This window comes from Trachemys scripta, chromosome 8 (genome assembly GCF_013100865.1).
Source record: "Trachemys scripta elegans isolate TJP31775 chromosome 8, CAS_Tse_1.0, whole genome shotgun sequence".
NCBI lineage: Eukaryota > Metazoa > Chordata > Testudines > Emydidae > Trachemys > Trachemys scripta.
In genome coordinates this window covers 41,083,301-41,109,884 of record NC_048305.1, presented here as the reverse complement: position 1 = coordinate 41,109,884, position 26,584 = coordinate 41,083,301, and the positions used below count along the sequence as shown (strand labels likewise).

General features: G+C 45.8%; 1 protein-coding gene across 6 annotated transcripts in view; it reads right to left on the bottom strand.

Moving 5' to 3' along the window:
- Window positions 1–435: 435 nt before the first annotated feature.
- ATF6 (activating transcription factor 6) overlaps window positions 436–26,584 on the bottom strand; it is a 343,638-nt gene continuing 317,489 nt past the window's right edge. For 5 of the 6 annotated variants that reach the window (XM_034778774.1, XM_034778770.1, XM_034778771.1 and 2 more), the window contains one exon: window positions 4,656–9,646. In XM_034778774.1, coding sequence (XP_034634665.1) covers window positions 9,438–9,646 — 209 coding nt within the window. In that variant the 3' untranslated portion in view covers window positions 4,656–9,437. Of the gene's footprint in view, window positions 1,032–4,655; window positions 9,647–26,584 lie in introns of those variants that run through there. The other variant, XM_034778772.1, reaches the window with a different exon arrangement.

The following is a 26,584-nucleotide window of genomic DNA, read 5'->3' as shown; positions in this document are numbered from 1 at the left end:
AACCTGTGGACCCGGCAGGTAAACAAACCGGCCCGGCCTGCCAGGGGCTTTCCCTGCACAAACAGCAGAACAAGTTTGGGAACCACTGATAAAAGAAGAACAGGAGTACTTGTGGCACCTTAGAGACTAACAAATTTATTAGAGCATAAGCTTTCGTGGACTACAGCCCACTTCTTCGGATGCATCGTGGGCTGTAGTCCACGAAAGCTTATGCTCTAATAAATTTGTTAGTCTCTAAGGTGCCACAAGTACTCCTGTTCTTCTTTTATCAGTGGTTCCCAAACTTGTTCTGCTGTTTGTGCAGGGAAAGCCCCTGGCAGGCCGGGCCGGTTTGTTTACCTGCCGAACCTGCGGACGCGGCAGGTAAACAAACAGGCCCAGCCCGCCAGGGGCTTTCCCTGCACAAGCGGCGGAACAAGTTTGGGAACCAATGGTCTACATAGATACTGACAGAGCACTAGCATGAGCCCTGCAAGCCCCAGTGTATTAACCCAGGCTTGCTACGGTGGGCTGCGTAGACGTATCCAAATGACCTGGGACAGAGGAAGCAGCTAGTCCATGTGCCGCCTTCTCTAAAAGAGAGAGCTAGAAATGAAGGAAACTGAAATAACATCAACATGGAAATAGAAGTGTTTCTGACAGGCAAAGATCCATCTACACTAGGTGTGGCTGAGAACGTGGAACAGAAAAAACATTTTGCTAAGGTGTGTCACAGAATTAGAGCCCAGATCGTCTGTTCACTGGGAGAACAGCAAAGCAATAACCTCGATTATTTGATGGGCACAATGACTTTAAACTTTCACACTGGAGAGTAATACAGTGTTACAGTGCAGTAGCTAAGGGAATATGGAACTCTTACTGTTTGCTTTAAAACTCAATACAATCAATGCAAATTCATCACCTGTGTTAGGACAGAAAACCAGCCAAGCCAGGAAGTTAGGTAAAAACACATTTGCTGAAAATGGCTCACTATGAACCAGAGGCAACAGACAGTACGTAGAATTCCATCTGTGTCCCAAGGGCTGTGGTATCTGAAAGGAGATTGCAAATCACAAAACAACTTCAGTGATACATTCAGTGAGAGAAATTCCATTGACTTTAATGGAGGAAATAAAAACAGAGTTTGAACATATGAAAAGCTGGGAGCAGTTGAAAATGTAAAAAACTTGGGTAAATGCCATGGGTGGAATTAAAAAGGCAGTTAAAGTGCAGATGTGCATTGATAAGGGTAAGTTAGACAATGCCACACAATGTAAACTATTGGTAAGGTGGCTGCTAAGCTCTCAGAAGCCAAAATATCCTCTGCATTACATGTTTAAGCAAATGCCAGTTGGCTGTTATATTCTGGAGTGCAAGCTAGACCAGTGGTTCTCAACTTATTACACATTGCGGGCCACATATGCGGCCCACAGTGTGTTACCTGGGCTGCAGGAATCGTGCGGTTGCCCCGGTCCCCCACCATGTGGCTGTCCCAGACCCCACGGGGCTTGCCAGCAGCCACAGACCCTCACCGCATGGCTGCTGCGGACCCTGGCCTGTGGACTGCCCTTTAGCACATAGCTGAGCTGGACTGCAGCTCTGTGCTAATTGGGCTGCAAACCGCTGAGCTAGACCAATGAGGGGTTGTGTTGCTGCCTGCCCTGGAACCTACGTGTCCCAAAGGCTCTGCTGCTGTGCTTCTCTTGTCTGGATATGCCCACCCAGCGGATAAGCCTGCACTGAGCGTCTGTGGGTTAAGCAGCTCTGATTCCAGCTGCCAGGTTGGCACCCCCCAGCCACACTCTGATTCACCTGGCAAGGTGACCCCAACACACACATCAGTCCCAAATGTCCCCCAAACCATCTGCCCTGAAGTGTCCAGCCCTCTCCTTAAACACTCAGTGGAATAATACCGTGTGTTCACCCCTGTAAGGAGACAAAAGCACATAGCTGCTTATTAGCTTAGCTGGGGGAAATACACCCTTCCCTTTAAATACAGGACGAAATTGGTTTATTGGAAAAATAAAACATATTTATTAACAAAAGGACATAGATTAGGGGATATCAAGTAGAAGGAATAAAGTTAGAAGGATTGTAAACCATCAAAAGTAAAAATACGCTTTCTAATGGCAAAGACCTAAATTAACAAGCTATAGTCTTTTGCCAACCTTCCATTCCCAGAGATTTCAGACCCCTTGGCTGAAAGACCCAGCTCTCTCACCTTGCAAGACCTCTGGCCCCTTGTGTCTGGCCAGTGATGGATGCCAAGATGGCTTCTTTTCCCTCCATATAGCTTCCCAAATTCAGTGTTTGTGTGCTGTTCTTCCCTTCCTGTGGCCTACCCAGCCCCCTGATGATTCGTATGTCAATGGTGCTTCCATTGATTTTGGTCACACCTTGCTTAATCTCATTGGAGACAGATAGATAGCTGCCTTCCCTCCGGTCTGGGTGGGAACCTATTTTTCCCTATGTTTGGTCACAGACTTTTAAAGCAAAATATCTGTATTTCCTCCTATTCTGCTAATATAGATACTTCACAATGATATTAATTACCAGTGTCATTAGCTTTCAGACAAGCCCTTTCCTGATACACTTTGATAGTACAGTAACATTGCCTATAATCAGATGATGTAATTGCTTATCAGTAGAGCTCCAGCCCCCCATCTTTACAGACTGGTAAACCTTTGCAATGTATGCTCTGAAAAGTAAAACACAGACCACGCTTCTTTTTCCTGCTGGGGTGTAGATGCTGTCTCCTCCCCCACTTCTTAGCTTGATAGAGTTGTTTACCTTTTACATACGTAAATGGACCTTCATTATCCTTGCCTGAGGACCAGGCTGATCAGAAAATTGTTTATTCCTTTGTCTAGGGCATGCTGGGTTTTTTTTATGCATTGCTTGCCAAACACATTTTAAGAATATAATTCTAGCCTATGTCCATAACTCTTTGTACACAGCCTGAACGTACATCATGCAAGAATATTAATGATCATTGAGTAATTAGTTTTCCAATGTCTTCTATACCACCTTTTAGATACAGATTATGACACCACTGTTAGGTGTAGTGAGTATGTCAGGCCGGACAAGAGCTGCTGAACCACCAATGTGTCCCAGTAATTAATACTGCCCCAAGGCATTCTGAAGAGCATTTGCACAGCTACCTGAGGGGATTAAAAGAGTTTAAATGATAATGGACGGTATTTGAATTTGGGCTGAACATCTTAGAGACCACAATGCAAAATTCTGTAGGGAGCAAGAGGTGTAATAGAAATGTTCTCTATTGGACATAAAGTGAGCAAGGTTGTCTTGACTGCTTACCCAAACATTATTCGACATTGGTGAGGCCTCATCTGGAATACTGTGTCCAGTTTTGGGCCCCACACTACAAGAAGGATGTGGAGAAATTGGAAAGAGTCCAGGGGAGGGCAACAAAAATGATTAGGGGTCTGGAGCACATGACTTATGAGGAGAGGCTGAGGGAACTGGGATTGTTTAGTCTCCAGAAGAGAAGAATGAGGGGGGATTTGATAGCAGCCTTCAACTACCTGAAGGGGGGTTCCAAAGAGGATGGAGCTCGGCTGTTCTCAGTGGTGGCAGATGACAGAACAAGGAGCAATGGTCTCAAGTTGCAGTGGGGGAGGTCCAGGTTGGATATCAGGAAAAACTATTTCACTAGGAGGGTGGTGAAACACTGGAATGCGTTACCTAGGGAGGTGGTGGAGTCTCCTTCCTTGGAGGTTTTTAAGGCCCGGCTTGACAAAGCCCTGGCTGGGATGATTTAGCTGGGAATTGGTCCTGCTTTGAGCAGGGGGTTGGACTAGATGACCTCTTGAGGTCCCTTCCAACTCTGATATTCTATGATTCTATGATTAATGAAGATACTGAACAAAACCAGCCCCAGGACCGACGCTTGATACCGGTTGCCAACTAGACATGGAGCCATTGATCACTACCTGTTGAGCCCGATGATCTAGCCAGTTTTCTAGCCACCTTATAGTCCATTCATCCAGCCCATACTTTTTTAACTTGCTGGCAAGAATACTGTGGGAGACCGTATCAAAAGCTTTGCTAAAGTCAAGGAATAACACATCCATACAGCAGCAGGAGTGGGTAAAAAATAGCTAAAGAAAGTGTCTTGTATTGTTTCACTGGCAAGTCAGACTGGTTTCCGGTTCCAACCATTGTGGACATTACAATGTAGGGAACTTGTAATCACTAACTACTGAAAAAAGGTGACCCCTTTCCCCAGCCCTCTAACCACAGCCATTGAAACAAGTGGTAGATTACCTACAGACACTTTAGTAGCTATCAAACCTTTAGGGCGTAACCCTAGCTACTCTCCCTTCCTTCCCTCACCTAGTATTACACAGTTACAAAACTTGGGTTTCCCCCCTTCTTCTGCAGCATCAAGTCCTGGGTTTTCAAACTGGTGAGGACTAGATATGCCAGTTGGTCTCCTCTGCTGTGGCCGCTCCGGTACTCTCCAGTCCTGCCTCAGGGGACAGAATTCCATTGGAAAGATTTGGCCTACTCAGAGTAGAGAGTAGAACCTAAGTGCGAAAGCTTCATTCAAGTCCTGGAGGCGACCAGAATTCAACTGGTTTCCTCCCTCCATTGGTGGAGAATTTCTCTGCTTTTCATTCTCTCATATCAGAAACGGAAATAGATATAAAAACAAAGTTTAAAAATGATTTTATTTCCTCTTATTACAAACACAGATGGACTCATTTATGAGAATGAAATAAAGTTATTTTTTTCTGCATACAGTGATCCCACATATCATTTAAAAGCAAAATCAGAGCTGTCTCATCCCCTATACCCCAAACAGGATTTTATTCTGAGGGTCTAAAAATAATGGCAAGAATAGCCTTGCTGCATCCATTTTACGAACTTTCCAGGATGTGCTGCACAGTCCATGCCCTGCTGGGTCACCTTTGCTGGCTTGAGTCAGGCCCTCTGAGTGCTGAGGTCTGTCTGGGGGGTCAACTGCAGGACTGGGTCTATGGATTTAGGACTGGATTTGAAGCTTTAGGAAGTGCATGGGAGCTCAGCGTGTGAAGAGCCTGCTGTACCAGGCTCATGATTTAATTACTGCCTTTCCAACATAGAAAGTCCCAAATCTGGTCACTGTTGGGGATAGTGCTAGGCTGTCATGGGATGAGTCTGCAAGAGGCAGTGCTAGAAAAGGGGGCAGCACTACTTTAGACAAGGCACAGGCATTTTCACTATTTTGTGGCCTGCTCCTTGGTCAGCAAGGGATACACAAACGGAGTCCCTGATGCTCCCAGCTGGCTCTAGTCCATGGGGACCAAGACTTCTGCAGCTTTCATTTGAATACATGCTTCCCACAGTTGTTGCAAAATCCTACAGAAATCTCATTTTGTTTAAGAGAGCATGAATAATCAAATTCTTCGGAGTGCAGAGATTTGGTCCAAGAGGACATGCTGGTGATCTGTAAGGCTGGGGAGATCAGATTGTGAGGGACAGAATCCATTTATTTTAGGCCAAAATTAAGATTTGGATTTGTTTAAAAGTGTTTTGCAAACTGTAATAGAAATATTTCAGTGAAATTAAAACAACACGTCAAGTAAAACAGTTCTTAGGGTGATTTAAATATTCCCCTGCAGTGACAGAAACACAGACATCAGAACTGCACTGGAAATGGGAGCCAGAAAGTGACACTGACATGAAAGTGAACAGCGGGATTCAAAACAGTGATGAGGGTTATATAAATAAGAACCTGAGTAGATTTGCTTTCACCATCTAAGGTGAGTGAAGGGAAAAACAGAGCATCAGGATGAAAAGGATGATTAAAAGAAGTTCACTTTAATAATCTGAGGTATCAGTAACCCAGGAAAGGTGTGTTCTTAAGCAAGATGATGCTATTTTTATCTTGGCTGTCCCTTCAAATAGAAACAAACTACTCAAGATCGAGGTGCCCAAATTAATGTGTTGAACTCGGCAATTTAACCTGCGCAATCAACCCTTAAGGACTCTAGATTGGCATGCAGTGTTCTTCCTGTCTGCTCTAACACCACCGCTTTTCACAATGAGATTTGCAGTCAAAGTGTGGAAGCCATTCAGATGAGCTTAAGAGAAAGTTTAATGGTTAAGATACTTAAATATCACCAGAGTTTAGTACAATCCTTAGAAACACACACATCTTTCATCACAGGTTTCATCACACTTGCCAAGGGCTGGATCCCTTCAATGATCTGTGGTATCAGAATGCTGGTAAAGGAAGGTTAATATAATTGCAAAGTAAATGCTTTTAACCAGATGTTCCTCATGGACTGTTACAGCATCCACCCTCAGCTGGTACGTCTGCAGACCCCATTGTAAGCACTGGTGCAAAATACATGAGTACAAGAACTGGAACAAGGTGTCTGCACCCCTTCCCCTCTCAGAAGGTAAACATTGGCAGCTACTGTCCTGAAAGTCAGCACCATTAGCCCTAAATATAGAGTGCCATCAGCTGGGAAGTTTGAATGTGCTCTCCCAAGCACCCACAAAAAGCCACAGCAAACTTGCAACATCTCACACTGTAAAAGTAATCCCTGCCTCACCCCCTGCTCTGTCTCCTGTCATATCCCATTAGTTAGTGTGCCTGTAGGCTACCACCTTGGTTCTCCTGCCAGAGTTCACACAGCCAGTGGGTACAAGGTCTAACGGCTAGTGTAAACCACATCTTACAGTCACCAACATTCCAGGTACTCTTATTTGTAAAACAATGGACTCCCACTGCCTGCAGGAATTACTTTGGAGCACTGGAAAAATGGTCACTGTGTAGCAGAAGAGAGTGGTTCCTTGCTATGGAGGTATTCACCTCCGCTGGTAGTTCTGTTTTTTGTAGCTGGTGCCCAATGCCTCACCCATTTTAGAGGGGCATTTCTCTGCCCTGCTGCCCAGTTCTCATTCAGCTGTCTGTAACTTGCAATGCAGCTTGGGCTACTCAAAGGCATTGGCCCCCAGCTCTAAGGAGCCCATGCTCCATTACAAACTAGGGCACACAAGTGAAAGGGACCCCATGAGATTGGAGAACCACTAGCATAAAATGAACATCCCATAACAGGAAGTACAAGAGATAGCTCAGCTGACTGATTTCTTCTTGCTAGATTTGCCTAACTTGGATCAGGGCCAAGCTGCTCAGACATGGCATTTAAAAAATAAAAATCCCATATTGCCTAAAATACATCGTAGTGACTCTAAACACACACAGGAGCTGGCAGGGACACTGCCTCCATAGCACAGTTGCCAACTTTCACATGGTAAATAAGCACCCCAACTTTCACAATAAGCCAAAAATCAAGTTAATCCCATTTCAAAACAAGGCCAAAACAAGCCAAAACCCTAAGAACCCCTATACCCTATGTGACTAGATCCCCTGGCGTGCAGTCTGGGCCTGTGGTGGGCCTGCTGTGCACCCCTGACTCTCTCCCCCCTTGCCCCTGCTTGCCAGGAGCCGATCAAAAAAAAAAAAAAAAGCAACCAGCTATAACAAGCAACAAGCTACAAACCAAAAACTAGCCAATAAGCAACTCACAAGCCAATTAAGTCAAAAACAAGCCCAATTTCTGCATTTTTTTCATGGGTTTGGCATGTCTGCTCCATAGTGATTGGGCCTGGGAGCCCCATACAGTTCTGTTCTAGACAAGCCCCATGTTGTAGCAGCAGCCAGGTGACAGACAGGACCTTTTTATGAGGAGCTAGGGCCACTTGTGTCTGATCTCATGATTCATACCATGACAGATGATGTGGCAGTCACTCTCTGGCAAGTCAAAGGTGCACCACAAGGTGCAGGTGAGGCAGTGTGCTGCTCTTTAAAAAGACACTGTGAACCAACATGCTGTGCTCATACAGGGCACAAAGGAAGGTTCATTGTTATAACATTTTGTGTATTTTTCCCCAAATCTCTCTTTTAAGGAAGCGTCTGGTGTTTGTTTCCACAGATATTAAATTGCACATAGCTTGGCTTTCTCCGGGGACCAAATGATCCAAGGATAATGCTGGCTTCTGCGCTAGGAAGGAGACTCAGCATGCTAAGGGGACAAAGCTTTTCTCAATCATGAGAGTGTTTTAAAAATGCTATTCATTTCCCACAAGGAGCTAGCATGGAATCAAATGGCAGGAATTCCCTTCTACTGGTGAGAAGAGTGCGTGCGCCTGGAGAGCAAGGAGCTGCCCAGTGTGACCAGAAATGGAGGGTGCTGCGTGGAATGGGATTCCAGGGCAATACATTCAGACTGAGCAGCCAGAGGAAGTTTGTAGTGGTGACAACTATTACACTGGAATAATCCCCACCACGTCCTGTGCGCTGCAGGAAGTTAGACTGGGGGAATCTTAAAATCTAGCCCAAATCCAGTCCCTCGTCTTCCTCCATGAGGGCAGCAGCTCTGCAAGCAGTAGAGCTGGTTTGGCTCTGTGGGGGAGGATTCCAGGGGTGTGCAGCGTGTGCCTGCTCTGGACAGTGCAGAGCTCAGCTTTGCAGTGGTTCCTGCATGGAGCCATTCTTCTTCTTGCCTGCAGGGGGAACCATAGAGGCCAGGCCAGCTGTTCCTTTCTCCCATTCTGGTACCTGGCACTAAGTACAGAGCAGAGTGTCAGCAGAATGGTTCACTGCGCACAGTTCCAGACAAAAGCTGCAGCCCTACCTCTGCACAGGTACAGGACATGTCAGTTCTAGGGCACCCTATGTTTTGCTGCCCCCTCCACAGTTAAACTTGCCTATTCTTCTGCCCTGTTTGCTAATATGCTTGAGTGTAAATAAATAAATACTGCAACTCTGGACGTCTACCAGAGCATCCCTCCACAAGATCCCTAGCTTTCCATAAACAGCAGCTAATCAAACCTCAGAACCCCCTCCTCTGTGAGGCAGGGCAGCGGTTAGCCCCAATTTATAAATGGGGACACTGAAATACAGGTCAAGGAAGTTATTCCAGATCATACAGCAGGTAAGGCCCTGTCCTCCTGGCCCCAGCCCTGCTTGCTGACCACCAAGCCATACTGCCACTCCCAGACATCACAACACGTCTGCCCAGCTTCCTTCTCCTGCCTGCCCGGTCCCTGCAGGATGTCCGTTCACTCGCTGTCATTACCAGGATGATGTCAAACACTGCCCAGGGCCATCATGGGATGTATCAGACAGGGGAAGAGGCTGGGCAGGATGCACCAGCAAGGCTGGGAAGGCAACGGGCAGGGCAGCGTCACAGGGTTCTGGTAAAACGTTCCACTTGAGGAGGAGTATCAGTGTTGGAATTACGCCCGGGCTGAGCCCTCTGCAGTTCTAGGAGTCCTGGAAAGGTCAGACTAACTGCAAGTGATAGGGCCTAGTGCTGGAGCTGGGTATCCCCAGCTGTTTACCTAGTAATAGTGATAGTGGTGAAAGCTGCATTTGTGTCACCAAACATTTCTGCCTCCTTGCTGAGGCTCACGGACTGCAGCTGTGAGGCTTCTGGGAGCTACTGCAGTGATTCCACGATTGCTCTCATGCGGTGGGCTGTCTCGGGGACAGTGGGAGCAGCGCTATAGAAGGGGTTGGTCTGATTCCCTTGCTGTTGTCGAAGGTACCAGGGTATGGAGGAGCTTTTGATATGCAGAATCCTGGTGTCCATCACTTCACAGTCTATCTGCATCATCACCTCGTAGTCCTGCCCATTTATCACATTCTCTGAAAAAGGAAAGGGCAGCATTAGCACCTCAGCAGCATCTCCTTTCTGTTATGTTGGCCTGAAGTTTGGGAAAACCCTTTGAAACCAGGATATAAAGATACTTTCTAAGGCCTTTGGACCCAAAGAGTTTTCATAAACCATGTGCATGCAGCCACCTCTGGGGCATGTAAGGCCCAGGGAGTCTTAAATCCAGGCCTGAAGAACAGACACCTCCATGCTACCCTCCAGCAGCAGCTAGAACCAGCTCGTGCTCCACTACCTACAACCTGCTGTGGACATAGACTATGGGAGATGGAAAATTTGGGCATTCCTGTGTGGCCTTTTGGGTTGGCCCATTGTAGAGAGAGGGGCCTGGGTCCAGGGTCCATCTCTAAGGTTTGGGCAGTGGCTATAGCTGGATATGTGCTACACATGCTCATTTGCCTTTGGGGACAATAGCACTACTTGAAAAATGTTTTAGCATAAAACTCAGGGACAGGACAAGTCACCATTTCAGCTGGGAATACAATCCTCTGCCCTGCACCAACCCTCACAGTCAATCACCCTGCCAGGCCCTGAACCCATGGCACTTCCATTGCCTAGAGAGCCTGTATGTTCGCAGAGAGGGGCTAGGCTCTGAGCTGGCTGGGGAATGCAATCAGTGGGGTGCTTACTGTCCAGGGTTTAAAGATGTGTGTGTGTGGAGGAGAAGGACATCTGAGTCATTAAAAATAAAGCCAGTGTCTCTGGGGATCTCTTAGGTTTTTGCCTTTGGAGCTAGGACTCTAAAGTAGTCAGCTGAGTTTGCTTTCTGTGCCTCAAGATGGAAGATTGTGCAATGGAAAATGTATGGATTAGAGGCATGAAATACATGTTACCAATTTTACTGCTTTCCTGAATTAACTTTGATTCTAGCTGATGGCTCACAATCAGGGCTGCATCCCGTGTGACGCATGCCACCTGCAGCAGTCATTATATCAAATATGTCTGGTGCAGTAATGAAAAAACAGGAGACAACCTAGTCTAAGGGGCTGACCAGTGTGAAGAAAATGGAAATGCTTGATTTCCCTTGCACTCTGGGTGTGCTGCCCTGTGAGCAGAGCCAGGGGCTAACTGTGACTGCCAGGCTGCTGGGAACTCAGGGTGCTGTTTCGAACACTGGATAATTGGCTAATACTCCTGTGAATGGACTCTTCACTTGGGGGGCTGCAGGAGCTGGCTGGGGGGTGTGGGAGGTGAAAGGTCTGCAAGACCTGAAGCAGGAGTGTCCCCCGTTGGGACTTCTCTCCTGCTCATTTGGCAGCTTTAACCTCTTGCCTTCTTCACCCCCACGCCCACCGCCAGCTTGGAATGTCCTTGGCAGTACTGCCGGTCTGTCCCTCTCTTTCCTGCACTCCTGAAACTCATGGGTAGGGGAGCTCCAGCACCAGCAGGGGTGTGGTTGTGGTCTATTCAGTCGCCACTCTTCCTGTACACCTCAACCAGGAGCATGCTGATAACGGGACTGACTGAGGGAGAGGGCTGGATGGCACTCCCATAGCCATGCAAATCTCCAGGGTACCTTTAGAGAGAACCTGACAGCTGTGGCAGTAGTGCATGAGGTGACAGATGGCTTCAGGCTCATAGGAAGAAAAGTGCGTCAGGGTTGTTCCATTGTCTCATATACCAACTGATAGAGAAACTCACCCTCTGCCCTCGGCCTGCACTCCTGATATGGCGCGTCCCTCCACCTCTACCCTCACTCCCTTTACTGGAGCTTGACTTAGCCCTTGGGCCAGCAAACACATCAGCAGCTCCCGCTGGGGAAACTGGGCACTCTGTGGAACTAGCAGCAGGAAGCAGCTGGGAGACAGCTGACCAAGGTAATGCTGGCAGTGGTCTGGAAGAAATTGGCTTTGGGGAGGGAGTCACACAAGGAATGGAAGGCAATCTGCCTGGGCACAGACTGCGTATGGGGTTAGAAGGAGCCTAGGGAGGTGGGAGGAGCCTCTCCCTGTAGTGGGGACAGAGCAGAGGGAATAGCATGGTTCCCTTTGATGTGGAGAACTCCTCATCCTTTGTGCTCTTGTGGTTAAGGCTAGGGAGGACCCAGACTGATCAAGAAAATGGAGCCTCCAGCCATGCTGGGCAGGGAAACTACTTGCATTGTAAGCTCTTGGGGCAGGGAACATCTCTTTGGTCTGACTGTGCAGAGCCCAGCACAGTGGGGCCTGATCTAGGATTAGGGCCCCAGGCACTACTGCAATACAGATGCTAATAACAAAAGGAAGCAAACTGTATGAACAAGGGGATTACACCCGTATGTGTTTGCCGGGGGGGAGGGAGGGAGGAAGAGGCTTTCAGTGTCTGGAATCATAGAACCATGGGGTTAGAAGGGACTGCAAGGGTCATCTAATCTAAACTCCTGCCAAGATGCACATAGAAGTCAGGATTCCTGGGTTCTATCTAAGCTATCAAAGACCTGCTGTGTGGGTGTCTCTAAGGGTGAGTTTTTCCACATGTAAATGGAGGACTGAATGAGCTTTTGCGAACAGGGGCTGCTAACAGGGAGTTTCGCAAGGGAGTTAGGAAGGGGAGCAGGAAGGGAGCGCGGGTCCCTTGCCGGTTCTATCTTATACCCTTTATTCCCCTTAAAACCTATAGCCCAAACTACATTCAAAACTTCTTGCTTTAAACAGCCCCTTCATTAACTAGGAGACAATGCAGGCAGAAGCCCAGCTGCAGAGTGGGGGCTATCCAGTTTATTGCACTGAGTGTAGCATGTATGATTATCTGCCCCGTGGGTGAGTGGCGTATGTGTGCATTCGGTGCAAGGAGCTCCTGGCCCTCAGAGACCACGTACAGACTCTGGAGGCAAGGGTGGCAGAACTGGAAGAGCTAAGGGAGGCAGAGCGGTATGTTGATGAGGCTTTCCGGGACACTGTAGAATTGTCCCACCTCCGGTCAGACAGCCCCTGCGCTGTTGAGGAGGATGAAAGGCCCAGGGAAGCAGAGCAGTCAACGGGAGCAGAGGGAAACCTTCCCTTAGTTGGGACCCTCCTTCCAGACAGTGCTGGGGTTGCCTCTCGCACTGAGGTTACCTCTCCAGGGGAGGGAACTCCAGTTGCTAGGAAAAGGCAGGTATTAGTATTGGGAGATTCGATCATTAGAAACTTAGATAGATGGGTTTGTGATGACCGGGAGAACCGTATGGTGACTTGCCTGCCTGGTGCAAAGGTTGCGGATCTCTCGAGGCATCTAGACAGACTTATGTGTAGTGCTGGGGAGGAGTGATACATAGGTACCAATGACATAGGGAAGGGTAGGAGAGATGTCCTGGAGGCCAAATTTAGGCTGCTAGGGAAGAGACTGAAATCCAGGACCTCTATGGTGGCATTCTCAGAAACGCTCCCAGTTCCACGCACAGGGCCAGGTAGGCAGGCAGAGCTTCAGAGTCTCAATGCATGGATGAGACGATGGTGTAGAGAGGAGGGGTTTACATTCATTAGGAACTGGGGAAACTTCTGGAATGGGGGGAGCCTATACAGGAAGGATGGGCTCCACCTAAACCAAAGTGGAACCAGACTGCTGGCACTAAACATTAAAAAGGTTGTAGAGCCGTTTTTAAACTAGGAGATGGGGGAAAGCCGACTGCTGCAGAGGAGCATGTGGATCGGACAGAGACTTCTCTTAGGGGAGAGTCTAATGATAGAGAATCTCCAGGTTATAGTCAGGAGCAGAGGATGGAAGAGGATAAAGTAGGGGCCAGATCAGATGATAAACATTCACATAAAAAAGAATCTGACACATCAGAAAAGGGCAGACAAATAAACAGTGACAAGTTTTTAAAGTGCTTGTACACAAATGCTAGAAGTCTAAATAATAAGATGGGTGAACTAGAGTGTCTTGTGATAAAGGAGGATATTGATATAATAGGCATCACAGAAATCTGGTGGACTGAGAGCAATCAATGGGACACAATCATTCCGGGGTACAAAATATAACGGAAGGACAGAACAGGTCGTGCGGGGGGGTGAGGGGGGAAGGGGCGGGGGGGAGAGAGTGGCACTATATGTGAAAGAAAATGTACAATCAAATGAAGTAAAAATCTTAAGCAAATCCGCATGTTCCATAGAATCTCTATGGATAGAAATTTCATGCTCTAATAAGAATATAACATTAGGGATCTATTATCGACCACCTGACCAGGACGGTGATAGTGATGATGAAATGCTAAGGGAAATTAGAGAGGCTATCAAAATTAAGAACTCAATAATAGTGGGGGATTTCAATTATCCCCATATAGACTGGGAACATTTCACTTCAGGACGAAATGCAGAGATAAAATTTCTCGATACTTTAAACGACTGCTTCATGGAGCAGCTGGTATGGGAATCCACAAGGGGAGAGGCAACTCTAGATTTAGTCCTGAGTGGAGCGCAGGAGCTGGTCCAAGAGGTAACTATAGCAGGACCGCTTGGAAATAGTGACCATAATACAATAGTATTCAACATCCCTGTGGTGGGAAGAACATCTCAACAGCCCAACACTGTGGCATTTAATTTCAAAAGGGGGAACTATGCAAAAATGAGGGGGTTAGTTAAACAGAAGTTAAAAGGTACAGTGACTAAAGTGAAATCCCTGCAAGCTGCATGGGCGCTTTTAAAGACACCATAATAGAGGCCCAACTTCAATGTATACCCCAAATTAAGAAACACAGTAAAAGAACTAAAAAAGAGCCACCGTGGCTTAACAACCATGTAAAAGAAGCAGTGAGAGATAAAAAGACTTCCTTTAAAAAGTGGAAGTCAAATCCTAGTGAGGCAAATAGAAAGGAGCATAAACGCTGCCAAATTAAGTGCAAGAATGTAATAAGAAAAGCCAAAGAGGAGTTTGAAGAACGGCTAGCCAAAAACTCCAAAGGTAATAACAAAATGTTTTTTAAGTATATCAGAAGCAGGAAGCCTGCTAAACCACCAGTGGGGCCGCTTGATGATCAAGATACAAAAGGAGCGCCTAAAGACGATAAATTCATTGCGGAGAAACTAAATGGATTCTTTGCTTCAGTCTTCACAGCTGAGGATGTTAGGGACATTCCCAAACCTGAGCTGGCTTTTGTAGGTGACAAATCTGAGGAACTGTCACGGATTGAAGTGTCACGAGAGGAGGTTTTGGAATTAATTGATAAACTTAACATTAACAAATCACCTGGACCAGATGGCATTCACCCAAGAGTTCTGAAAGAACTCAAATGTGAAGTTGCGGAACTGTTAACTAAGGTTTGTAACCTGTCCTTTAAATCGGCTTCTGTACCCAATGACTGGAAGTTAGCTAATGTAACGTCAATATTTAAAAAGAGGCTCTAGAGGTGATCCTGGCAATTACAGACCGGTAAGTCTAACGTCTGTACCGGGCAAATTAGTCGAAACAATAGTTAAGAATAAAATTGTCCGACACATAGAAAAACATAAACTGTTGAGCAACAGTCAACATGGTTTCTGTAAAGGGAAATCGCGTCTTACTAATCTATTAGAATTCTTTGAAGGGGTCAACAAACATGTGGACAAGGGGGATCCAGTGGACATAATGTACTTAGATTTCCAGAAAGCCTTTGACAAGGTCCCTCACCAAAGGCTCTTATGTAAATTAAACTGCTATGGGATAAAAGGGAAGGCCCTTTCATGGATTGAGAACTGGTTAAAAGACAGGGAACAAAGGGTAGGAATTAATGGTAAATTCTCAGAATGGAGAGGGGTAACTAGTGGTGTTCCCCAAGGGTCAGTCCTTGGACCAATCCTATTCAACTTATTCATAAATGATCTGGAGAAAGGGGTAAACAGTGAGGTGGCAAAGTTTGCAGATGATACTAAAGTGCTAAAGATAGTTAACTGCAAAGCAGACTGTGAAGAACTTCAAAAAGATCTCACAAAACTAAGTGATTGGGCAACAAAATGGCAAATGAAATTTAATGTGGATAAGTGTAAAGTAATGCACATTGGAAAAAATAACCCCAACTATACATACAATATGATGGGGGCTAATTTAGCTACAACAAGTCAGGAAAAAGATCTTGGAGTCATTGTGGATAGTTCTCTGAAAATGTCCACGCAGTGTGCAGAGGCAGTCAAAAAAGCAAACAGGATGTTAGGAATCATTAAAAAGGGGATAGAGAATAAGACTGACAATATATTATTGCCCTTATATAAATCGATGGTATGCCCTCATCTCGAATACTGAGTACAGATGTGGTCTCCTCATCTCAAAAAAGATATACTGGCACTAGAAAAGGTTCAGAAAAGGGCAACTAAAATGATTAAGGGTTTGGAACGGGTCCCATATGAGGAGAGATTAAAGAGGCTAGGACTCTTCAGCTTGGAAAAGAGGAGACTAAGGGGGATATGATAGAGGTATATAAAATTATGAGTGATGTGGAGAAAGTGGATAAGGAAAAGTTATTTTCTTATTCCCATAATACAAGAACTAGGGGTCATCAAATGAAATTAATAGGCAGCAGGTTTAAAACAAATAAAAGGAAGTTCTTCTTCACGCAGCGCACAGTCAACTTGTGGAACTCCTTACCTGAGGAGGTTGTGAAGGCTAGGACTATAACAGAGTTTAAAAGAGAACTGGATAAATTCATGATGGTTAAGTCCATTAATGGCTATTAGCCAGGACAGGTAAGGAATGGTGTCCCTAGCCTCTGTCTGTCAGAGGGTGGAGATGGATGGCAGGAGAGAGATCACTTGATCATTGCCTGTTAGGTTCACTCCCTCTGGGGCACCTGGCATTGGCCACTGTCGGTAGAAAGGATACTGGGCTAGATGGACCTTTGGTCTGACCCGGTACGGCCTTTCTTATGTTCTTATGTTTTGAAGCTTAATTCATATTTGTTAAGTGCGTGGCAGTCCTTGTATGAAAATGCAAATATTATTGCTATTAACAGAAGAAAGACATCATGGTTTGTGTGCCTTGGAAAAATGTCTGTCTGTCCTTGGAATTCCCTAGTCATTTAACATCACACACACAATATTTACCCAAACATTACCCATCGATTTTTTGCTTATCAGGCTCGGAGCTAAATCCGCACTTCAAGGAGACAACGAGTGAGTACAGGTATGGCTGGCACGCTAGTGACAGCAATAGTTCAGGGTGCTTATGCATTTCCATTTTAGACCTTCAGGTTCTATTGTCAATAGCATTCTGATTCTTTCACTTTTAAGGATAAAATTCTCAAGGCCTACTCTGTCATGGTGAATCACCGTGGAAAGTCTGAGCAAGATGATTCAGCCACTCCTGAGAATGTGGATAATGGATACAATAATGCTTCCCACAATCTTTTTTTCACCAGCTCTAACACCAAACTGTCTGGGAAGAGACAGCTGATGTTTTGCAGAGAAAGAGCCACTAAGGTGAAGCTTTCAGAGTTTGAGGGAATTCTATTTTGATTTGGGTGAGTTAGGCCAGGTCTACAGTACCATTTACTTCAGCATAATTTATGTCGTTCAGGCGTGTGAAAAAGCCACCCCCCTGAGCAACCTAAATGACAGTAACCTAAGCACTGGTATGAACAGTGCTGTGTCGGTGGGAGAGCTTCTTTGCCAACATAGCTACTGTTTCAAATGGCAGTGGATTTATTATGCTGATGGGAGAGCTCTCTCTCACTGGCATAGGGTGTCTTCACCAGATGCGCTACAGCCACTGTAGCACTTTTAGTGTAGACTAACCCTTAGAGTCTGAAAGGAAGGTTTAAAATCACACTCAAACAGGCTGGTACAAATGCTGGAAGCCACTGCTAAGGCTAATGCCAGTACAGCTGAACCAACAATACTGCGGGTGGGAATTATTTGATTAAATGGCCTACTGCAGATTGTAGCCATGATCATGGCCTACACTTGCAGCTGAAAAAGTTCAAAGCTGGCTTAGCTCCCCCACTCCTGATGCCATGTACATTCATAGATTTCAAGGCCAGAAGGGACCATTATGATCTTCCAGTCTGAGCTCCTGCATAACACAGGCCAGAGAGCCTCACGCAGTGACTTCTGCATCCAGCTCTGCTTGAGTCAGAGCAGATCTTTCAGAAGGAGACCCCCCAGTCTTGATCTACAGATGCCAAGTGATGGAGAATCCATTGGGGTCTCTGCACTGTGCATTGCTAATCCTTGGCGCCATCCAGTCTCCCTTCTCTGTAGTAGCCTAACGTGCTTAACCCAATCCTTCTTCTCCAAGTCCCAGTCAGCTCAGCCATGTACCACTGAGCCCTGTGCCCAGAAACCCTCTATTGCCTCATGCAGTGAGGTGGACAGCCTGGCAGGCTGGCCAAGAATCGGCTGGGATTGAAAGCCCCAGGTCTCAATATTGTTCCCATTCCTGTTAATCTGCTGGAATGTTTGCACTTTCCAGTCTGCATTAAACTTAGCTGCTTTTCACTGACATAATGTTTAGAAACACAGAGGGGCTAAGTTGCTTCTAATGTTTACTGCCTTGAGTTATCTGTGACTGATAGTTTTGCAGGGTTATGTAAGTGAAACAGGTCTGTGTAAAGGAATTTGTATTTATAAATAGATTTACTGCTCCTTTTTACACTTCATAACATACAGCCCTGTGTGCTATGCCACCTCAGGACAAAACTCTAGAACCTGTTGTGTTTTTAAAAAAATCTGTACTTTGTTTTTATGCTGAAAACCCATACTTTGTTTTTTATGCCACTTTAGCTTGCATCTAATTAGTTGTTAGCATTGCTTAACCAAAGGGCTTTTGACAACCATTATTCAGAACAATTCAGGACATACACCTCTACCCCGATATAACACGACCTGATATAACACGAATTCTGATATAACGTGGTAAAGCAGTGCTCTGGGGGGGAGAGGCTGCGCACTCCGGCAGATCAAAGCAAGTTCGATATAACGCGGTTTCACCTATAACGCGGTAAGATTTTTTGGCTCCCAAGAACAGCATTATATCAAGGTAGAGGTGTATAATTTGGAAGCAACAGAGGGGGAGAAAGACCTGGGTGTATTGGTTGATCACAGGATGACTATGAGCCACCAATGTGATGCAGCTGTGAAAAAGGTTAATGTAATCCTTGGATGCATCAGGCGAGGTATTTCCAGTAGAGACAAGAAAATGTTATTACCATTGTACAAGGCACTGGTGAAAACTCATCTGGAATACTGTGTGCAGTTCTGGTCTCCCATGTTTAAGAAAGATGAATTCAAACTGGAATGGGTACAGGGAAGAACTACTTGCATGATCAGAGGAATGGAAAATTGTTTAGCCTAAGCTAACGAAGGCTGAAGGCAGATATGATTGCTCTCTATAACTACATCAGAGAGATTAAAAACCCTCTGGGAGGGAGAGGAGTTATTTAAGTTAAGCGCCAATCTTGGCACAAGAACAAATGGATATAAACGGGCCTTCAACAAGTTTAGGCTTGAAATTAACAAAGGCATAGCATGCAAGTCATGGGAGGTGATACTACTCGACACTGGTTAGGCCTCAGCTGGAGTACTGTGTCCAATTTTGGTCAACGCTGTATAGAACGGATGTAGAGAAACTGGAAAGGATCCAGAAGTGAGCGACAAAGATGATTAAAGGGATGGAATGCAAGTCATATGAGCAAAGGCTGAAGGAACTGGCTATGTTTAGTTTGGAAAAGAGGAGATTAAGGGGGGACACAACAGCAGCCTTCAAATACTTGAAAGGCAGCCATAAAAAAGAGAGAGAAAAGTTGTTTTCTCTTGACACAGAGGGCAGGACAAGAGTCAATGGGTTCAAACTACAGCAAAGCAGATTTAGATTAAATCTCAGGAAAAAAGTCCTAACTGTAAGAGCAGCAGGACAATGGAACAGATTGCCTAGGGAAGTCATGGAAGCTCCTTCACTGGAGGTTTTCAAAGAGAGGCTGGATAGGCATTTGTCTTGGATGGTTTAGCCACAACAAATCCTACATCTTGGCAAGGGGTTAGACTGTTGTGACTGACCCTTGTGGTTCCTTCTAACCCTATGATTCTATGATTCTAACATCTATTCATGTTTCTCCTGAAGCCTGTAGAGTTGAACTCTGAAGTTGCAGGAGGGTTGGTGTGGCCCTGTGGAGGCAAAACAGCAAGGACAATGGGAAACAACCCCTTTTTCTCCTTCATGACACTGTCTCCACAGAGCAGTACTGACAGACCAGGAATTTCTGAAGGCACGACCAAACTCCATGTAGCAAGCTTGCAGATCTCTAAAGTCTTTCTGCATACAAACTTAACCATATAGATTAAGCTAAATGGAAATAAACCATGCGTAAACCAAGATAAGCACATCTACAAACAAAGTGGCACCACAGCTACTAAATTATTTAAAAAACACACCATAGTTAAACTAATGCAAGTGTGTGCAGACAAGGCCTCATAAGGCCACACCATGACAAGTTACCGTGAAAGCTGCCATTCCTCTGGTTAAATGGGCTGAGTCACTCAGATAGAGAGCACTAGGCAATTGGTAAGAGGACAGAATAGGACTCAGGAATGCTGGTCGTATGCTTGGCGAGGAGAGCCTTCTTCGATGACTTTGGCCTCCTTGTAGACAGACTCACTAAAGACCTGTCTGTAGAAATTGTATCTGGGAGGAAGGGAACTCAGGAGAACACACCTACTGCTCACAGAACTCCTGCGTCGGGCCATAACAACAACAACATGAGAGAAGCCAGGAGAAGGAACATCAGTTGCCGCTACAATCCAGCAGCAGCATTCAGGATCCAGAAGCTGTACCAGTTAAACTGTCCTGAGGCTATGAGTGAGATCCTCAATGGGCCCTCATCTTACTGAGCAATCTCATCAGAGAGACTATTCTCGAACTTCAAGGGTGTGTTCGACTGCATAGCTCAGAACGACATGCAGCTTCCAGGGTGCCTTCATACACTACCCTGGATGACTGTGCAGGGGACCTGGAACAAGACTTTACATCATGAGAAGTAATAACCAGACTTACTAAGACCAAAAACACAGCCCCAGGAAAAGATGGCATTCTCTATAACTTCCTGAAAAAATGAGATCCTGGCTGCCTGGTATTAACTGCCATCTTCAACAAATGCAAACAATTCTGCCATACCCCCAGCTCCTGGAAGAAATCTATGATGGTGCTCGTCTACAAGAAAGGCGAGCGAAATGACCCCAGCAAATGGAGACCCATCTCTCTCTGTTCCACTATCTACAAACTGTATGCTCATTCAGACCCTGTTTACAATCAGAAACAAGCTCCGCACAACCAGGACACACCAACTCAAAGCGGCACCAGCCCCTGCCAGAACAACGGATGCAAAACCTGCAGACATATCTCCAAATACCCCCAAGCACAAACCTTTCAAGATCCATAGTTCCTACACATGCTTGTCACAATATGTGGTGTATTTCATCCCGTGCAACAAATGCCCCAATAACAACTATGTTGGTGAACTATGTGAACAAGTATGTGGGTGAACCAACTCACAAACAGGGAAGAATTAGTAGGGGAAGCAAAAGTGGATGGGAACCTGGGAGGCAGTGACCATGAGCTGATCGAGGTCAGGATCCTGACACAAGGAAGAAAGCAGAGCAGCAGAATACGGACCCTGGACTTCAGAAAAGCAGACATTGACTCCCTCAGGGAACGGATGGGCAGGATCCCCTGGGAGAATAACATGAGGGGGAAAGGAACCCAGGAGAGCTGGCTGTATTTTAAAGAATCCTTATTGAGGTTGCAGGAACAAACCATCCCGATGTGTACAAAGAATAGTAAATATGGCAGGCGACCAGCGTGGCTTAACAGTGAAATCCTTGCTGATCTTAAACACAAAAAAGAAGCTTACAAGAAATGGAAGATTGGACAAATGACCAGGGAGGAGTTAAAAATATTGCTCAGGCATGCAGCAGTGAAATCAGGAAGGCCAAATCACACTTGGAGTTGCAGCTAGCAAGAGATGTTAAGAGTAACAAGAAGGGTTTCTTCAGGTATGTTAGCAACAAGAAGAAAGTCAAGGAAAGTGTGGGCCCCTTACTGAATGGGGGAGACAACCTAGTGACAGAGGATGTGGAAAAAGCTAATGTACTCAATGCTTTTTTTGCCTCTGTCTTCACAAACAAGGTCAGCTCCCAGACTGCTGCACTGGGCAGCACAGTATGGGGAGAAGGTGACCAGCCCTCTGTGGAGAAAGAGGTGGTTCGGGACTATTTAGAAAAGCTGGATGAGCACAAATCCATGGGGCCGGATGCGCTGCATCTGAGGGTGCTAAAGGAGTTGGCGGATGTGATTGTAGAGCCATTGGTCATTATCTTTGAAAACTCATGGCGATCGGGGGAGGTCCCGGATGACTGGAAAAAGACTAATGTAGTGCCCATCTCTGAAAAAGGGAAGAAGGAGGATCTGGGGAACTACAGGCCAGTCAGCCTCACCTCAGTCCCTGGAAAAATCATGGAGCAGGTCCTTAAGAAATCAATTCTGAAGCACTTAGAGGAGTGGAAAGTGATCAGGAACAGTCAGCATGGATTCACCAAGGGCAAGTCATGCCTAACTAACCTAATTGCCTTCTATGACGAGATAACTGGTTCTGTGGATGAGGGGAAAGCAGTGGACGTGTTATTCCTTGACTTTAGCAAAGCTTTTGATACCGTGTCCCACAGTATTCTTGCCAGCAAGTTAAAGAAGTATGGGCTGGATGAATGGACTATAAGGTGGATGGACTATACCTGAAGAAAGCTGGCTAGATCATCGGGCTCAATGGACAGTGATCAATGGCTCCATGTCTAATTGGCAGCCAGTATCAAGCGGCGTGCCCCAAGGGTCAGTCCTGGGACCGGTTTTGTTCAATATGTTCATTAATGATCTGGAGGATGGCGCTGACTGCATACTCAGAAAGTTTGCAGCTGACACTAAACTGGGAGGAGTGGTAGATACGCTGGAGGGTAGGTATAGGATACAGAGGGACCTAGACAAATTAGAGGATTGGGCCAAAAGAAATCTGATGAGGTTCAGCAAGGATAAGTGCAGAATCCTGCACTTAGGATGGAAGAATCCCATGCACTGCTACAGACTAGGGACCGAATGGCTAGGCAGCAGTTCTGCAGAAAAGGACCTAGGGGTTACAGTGGACGAGACGCTGGATATGAGTCAACAGTGTGCCCTTGCTGCCACACTGATTGTCAGCAGATCGAGGGACATGATCATTCCCCTCTATTCGGCATTGGTGAGGCCTCATATGGAGTACTGTGTCCAGTTTTGGGCCCCACACTACAAGAAGGATGTGGAAAAATTGAAAAGAGTCCAGCGGAGGGCAACAAAAATGACTTATGAGGAGAGGCTGAGGGAACTGGGATTGTTTAGTCTGCAGAAGATAAGAATCAGGGGGGATTTGATAGCTGCTTTCTACTACCTGAAAGGGGGTTCCAAAGAGGATGGATCTAGACTGTTCTCAGTGGTAGCAGATGACAGAACAAGGAGTAATGGTCTCAAGTTGTAGTGGGGGGAGGTTTAAGATAGATATTAGGAAAAACTTTTTCACTAGGAGGGTGGTGAAGCACTGGAATGAGTTACCTAGGGAGGTGGTGGAATCTCCTTCCTTAGAGGTTTTTAAAGTCAGGCTTGACAAAGCCCTGGCTGGGATGATTTAGTTGGGGATTGGTCCTGCTTTGAGCAAGGGGTTGGACTAGATGACCTTCTTCCAACCCTGATATTCTATGATTCTATGAAACCATACAATCTCGAATGAACTCACACAGAATAGTGTAGACACTCTATTACCCATGGGCGAACGCCTTTCACAGAACAATCACTCCATATTTGACCTCAGTCCTTATCCTCAAATGAAAAAGGCACTGGTTTTATGGCTCATTACAACAATTTGTAACCTATTGACTCTCCTTTGACCTATGACTGCAGTGGGGTTAATTGCTAACTTTTCTCTAAGTGGTGTTCGGCAATATGCGTTAACCCCTTATGCTTGACAAGCTGTCCCATATTGTATTTAGCTGTGATGCTCTGGTTACCTTTTCCAGTCTGAAGAAAAGCTCTTTGTAGCTCAAAAGCTTGTCTCTTCTACCAACAGAAATTGGTCCAATAAAAGATATTACCTTCCCCACCTTGTCTCTTACATACTAATCTAGCAGAGAGAGGCCTAACACAATCCAATGGCTGGAAGTGGAAGCTAGACAAATTCAGACTAGAAATAAAGATGTACATTTTTAACAGTCAGGGGAATTAACCACTGGAACCATTTACCATGGGTCATGGTGGATTCTCCATCAAGGCAATTTTTAAATCAAGATTGGATGTTTGTCTAAAAGAGCTACTCTATTTCAAACAGGAATTAATTCAAGGAAGTTAAGAAGCCAACAAGTTAAAGCAGTATGGCTTGGATGAATTGACTACAAAGTGGATAGAAAGCTGGTTAGATCATCACGCTCAATGGGTAGTGATCAATGGCTCGATGTCTAGTTGGCATCCAGTATTAAGCAGAGTGCCCCAGGGAGCGGTCCTGGGGCCAGTTTTGTTCAACAGCTTCATTAATAATCTGGATGATGGGATGGATTGCACCTTCAGCAAGTTTGCGGATACCACTAAATTGAGGGGAGAGGTAGATACGCTAGAGGGTAGGGATAGGGTCCAGAGTGACCTAGACAAATTGGAGAATTGGGTCAAAAGAAACCTGATGAGGTTCAACAAGGACAAGTACAGAGTCCTGCACTTAGGACGCAAGAATCCCATGCACTGCTACGGGCTGGGGACTGACTGGCTAAGCGGCAGTTCTGCAGAAAAGGGCCTCAGGTTTACAGTGGATGAAAAGCTGGATATGAGTCAGGAGTGTGCCCTTGTTGCCAAGAAGGTTAATGGCATATTGGGCTGCATTAGTAGGAGCGTTGCCAGTAGATCGAGGGAAGTGATTATTCCCTTCTATTCGGCACTGGTGAGTCCACATCTGGAGTACTGCGTCCAGTTTTGGGCCCCCCACTACAGAAAGGATGTGGACAAATTGGAGAGAGTCCTGTGGAGGGCAACAAAAATGATTAGGGGGCTGGAGCACATGACTTATGAGGAGAGGCTGAGGGAACTGGGATTATTTAGGCCGCAGAAAAGAAGAATGAGAGGGGAGTTGATAGCTGCTTTCAACTACCTGAAAGGGGCTCCAAAGAGGATGGATCTAGACTGTTCTCAGTGGTAGCAGATGACAGAACAAGGAGCAATGGTCTCAAGTGGCAGTGGGAGAGGTCTAGGTTGGATATTAATTAGGAAAAACTATTTCCCTAGGAGGGTGGTGAAGCACTGAAATGTGTTGCCTAGTAGGGTGACCAGACAGCAAATGTGAAAAATCGTGAAGGTGGTGGGGGGTAATAGGAGCTTATATAAGAAAAAGACCCAAAAATTGGGACTGTCCCTATAAAATCGGGACATCTGGTCATCCTATTGCCTAGGGAGGTGGTGGAATCTGAATCCTTAGAGGTTTTTAAGGCCCAGCTTGACAAAGCCCTGGCTGGGATGTTTTAGTTGGGGTTGGTCCTGTTTTGAGCAGGGGGTTGTACTAGATGACCTACTGAGGTCTTTTCCAACCCTAATCTTCTATGAATCTATCATTTCGTGCTATGTCTGTGTTATACAGGCCACACTAGATGATCACATCACACAATACTCCTGACTTTACAATCTATGAAACCCACAGTGGGGCTTATATTCCCAGACTGGACTGGAATTTGGAGCAATGCAAGCTCCACTAAAGGTGAGGGCTCTGGCTTCTCACAGCTTAGGCGTCTGTCTGTCAAACCAGTACAGTTCTCCCCAAATGTAGCTCACTTGCAGCCCTTTGCTGTTTAAATTTCTGCAAATATTCTCATTCATACTATGCTCAGTAGTCTGGACAATGTTTCCATCAGAAGAGCTGCTATGCATTACCAAATAAGTTTTAAACATAGCAGTGGTACTGTAATAGCTATGGAGACAAAAAACACACTCATCCCAAGAACATATCAGTGGTTCTAAAATGTTTACAAATGGGACAGATTTGCCTTCTATGCTGTATTGCTTGAGGCAATAGAGAAAGTATTATTTGGTTTTTGAGCCAAATCACTTTTCTTTTAAAAAATAAGATGCGTTTGAGCCCCTTTCCAGAAAAATTATTTTCAATGGCCTTACCTAAGTGGTAAAGCTTAACTGTCCATCAGACACCAAGGTGAGTTAAAATGGACCTTTGGAGCATTCAAGTAAAGGTACTGTTCCTTCCCAGGTCTCCTTGTATGTCTCCCACTGAACGGGATTGCTAAGAAAACAAACAATGGGCCAGATTGCGGGGTCCGATTAAGATGTGCTCAGCACAGGGCTTGGGGCTGCCACCTTTTCTCCCCATGAACCCTGGCCCCCTGTATACTGGCTGCAAGGGTCTCCTAGGTACTGCATTGCTCGCTGCTGATCACGTGACCACAGCACTCATGAACTGGCCACAGCTCCTTCCCACACACCAGCACTGTGCCAGAGCCTCACAAACAGCTAATGAACTGACCAAACGAGTGAGGAGGAAGTTTAGATGCAAAATTACCCAGTTACATTTTTAATCAAACCCTTTATATTCAGGCTAGATTTTTTGTTTGGTTTGAGGGTTTTTAAAAACTGTAGTTTTGGGCCTAATAAACTGTGGTGTCCTAATCAAAATGGTGAGGCAAGGAAGGGTCAAGGTTTGGGAATTGCCAACTCCTGTGACTGTAGCTGCCCTGGAAAAGTTGGGTAGAGTCCTAAGAGCACAATAACTCCTTTAGTGGTTCTCCAAAGGGTGCAGAGACCCTCCTGTGTGTAGTGCAAGTAGCTAGGCCATGGTTGCATTTCTCTGAACTCCTGCTGTGAACAGTTCAGCAGTCATTATGTTTTCAGAGCTGCAGCAGTTTGGGGGGCAGACAGTGCATAGGGCTGCAGGGGGCAATGAACAGTCATGTGAGGGTTTTTTTAGCAGGGATGGGGAGGAGAAGTAGGCTTGTGTG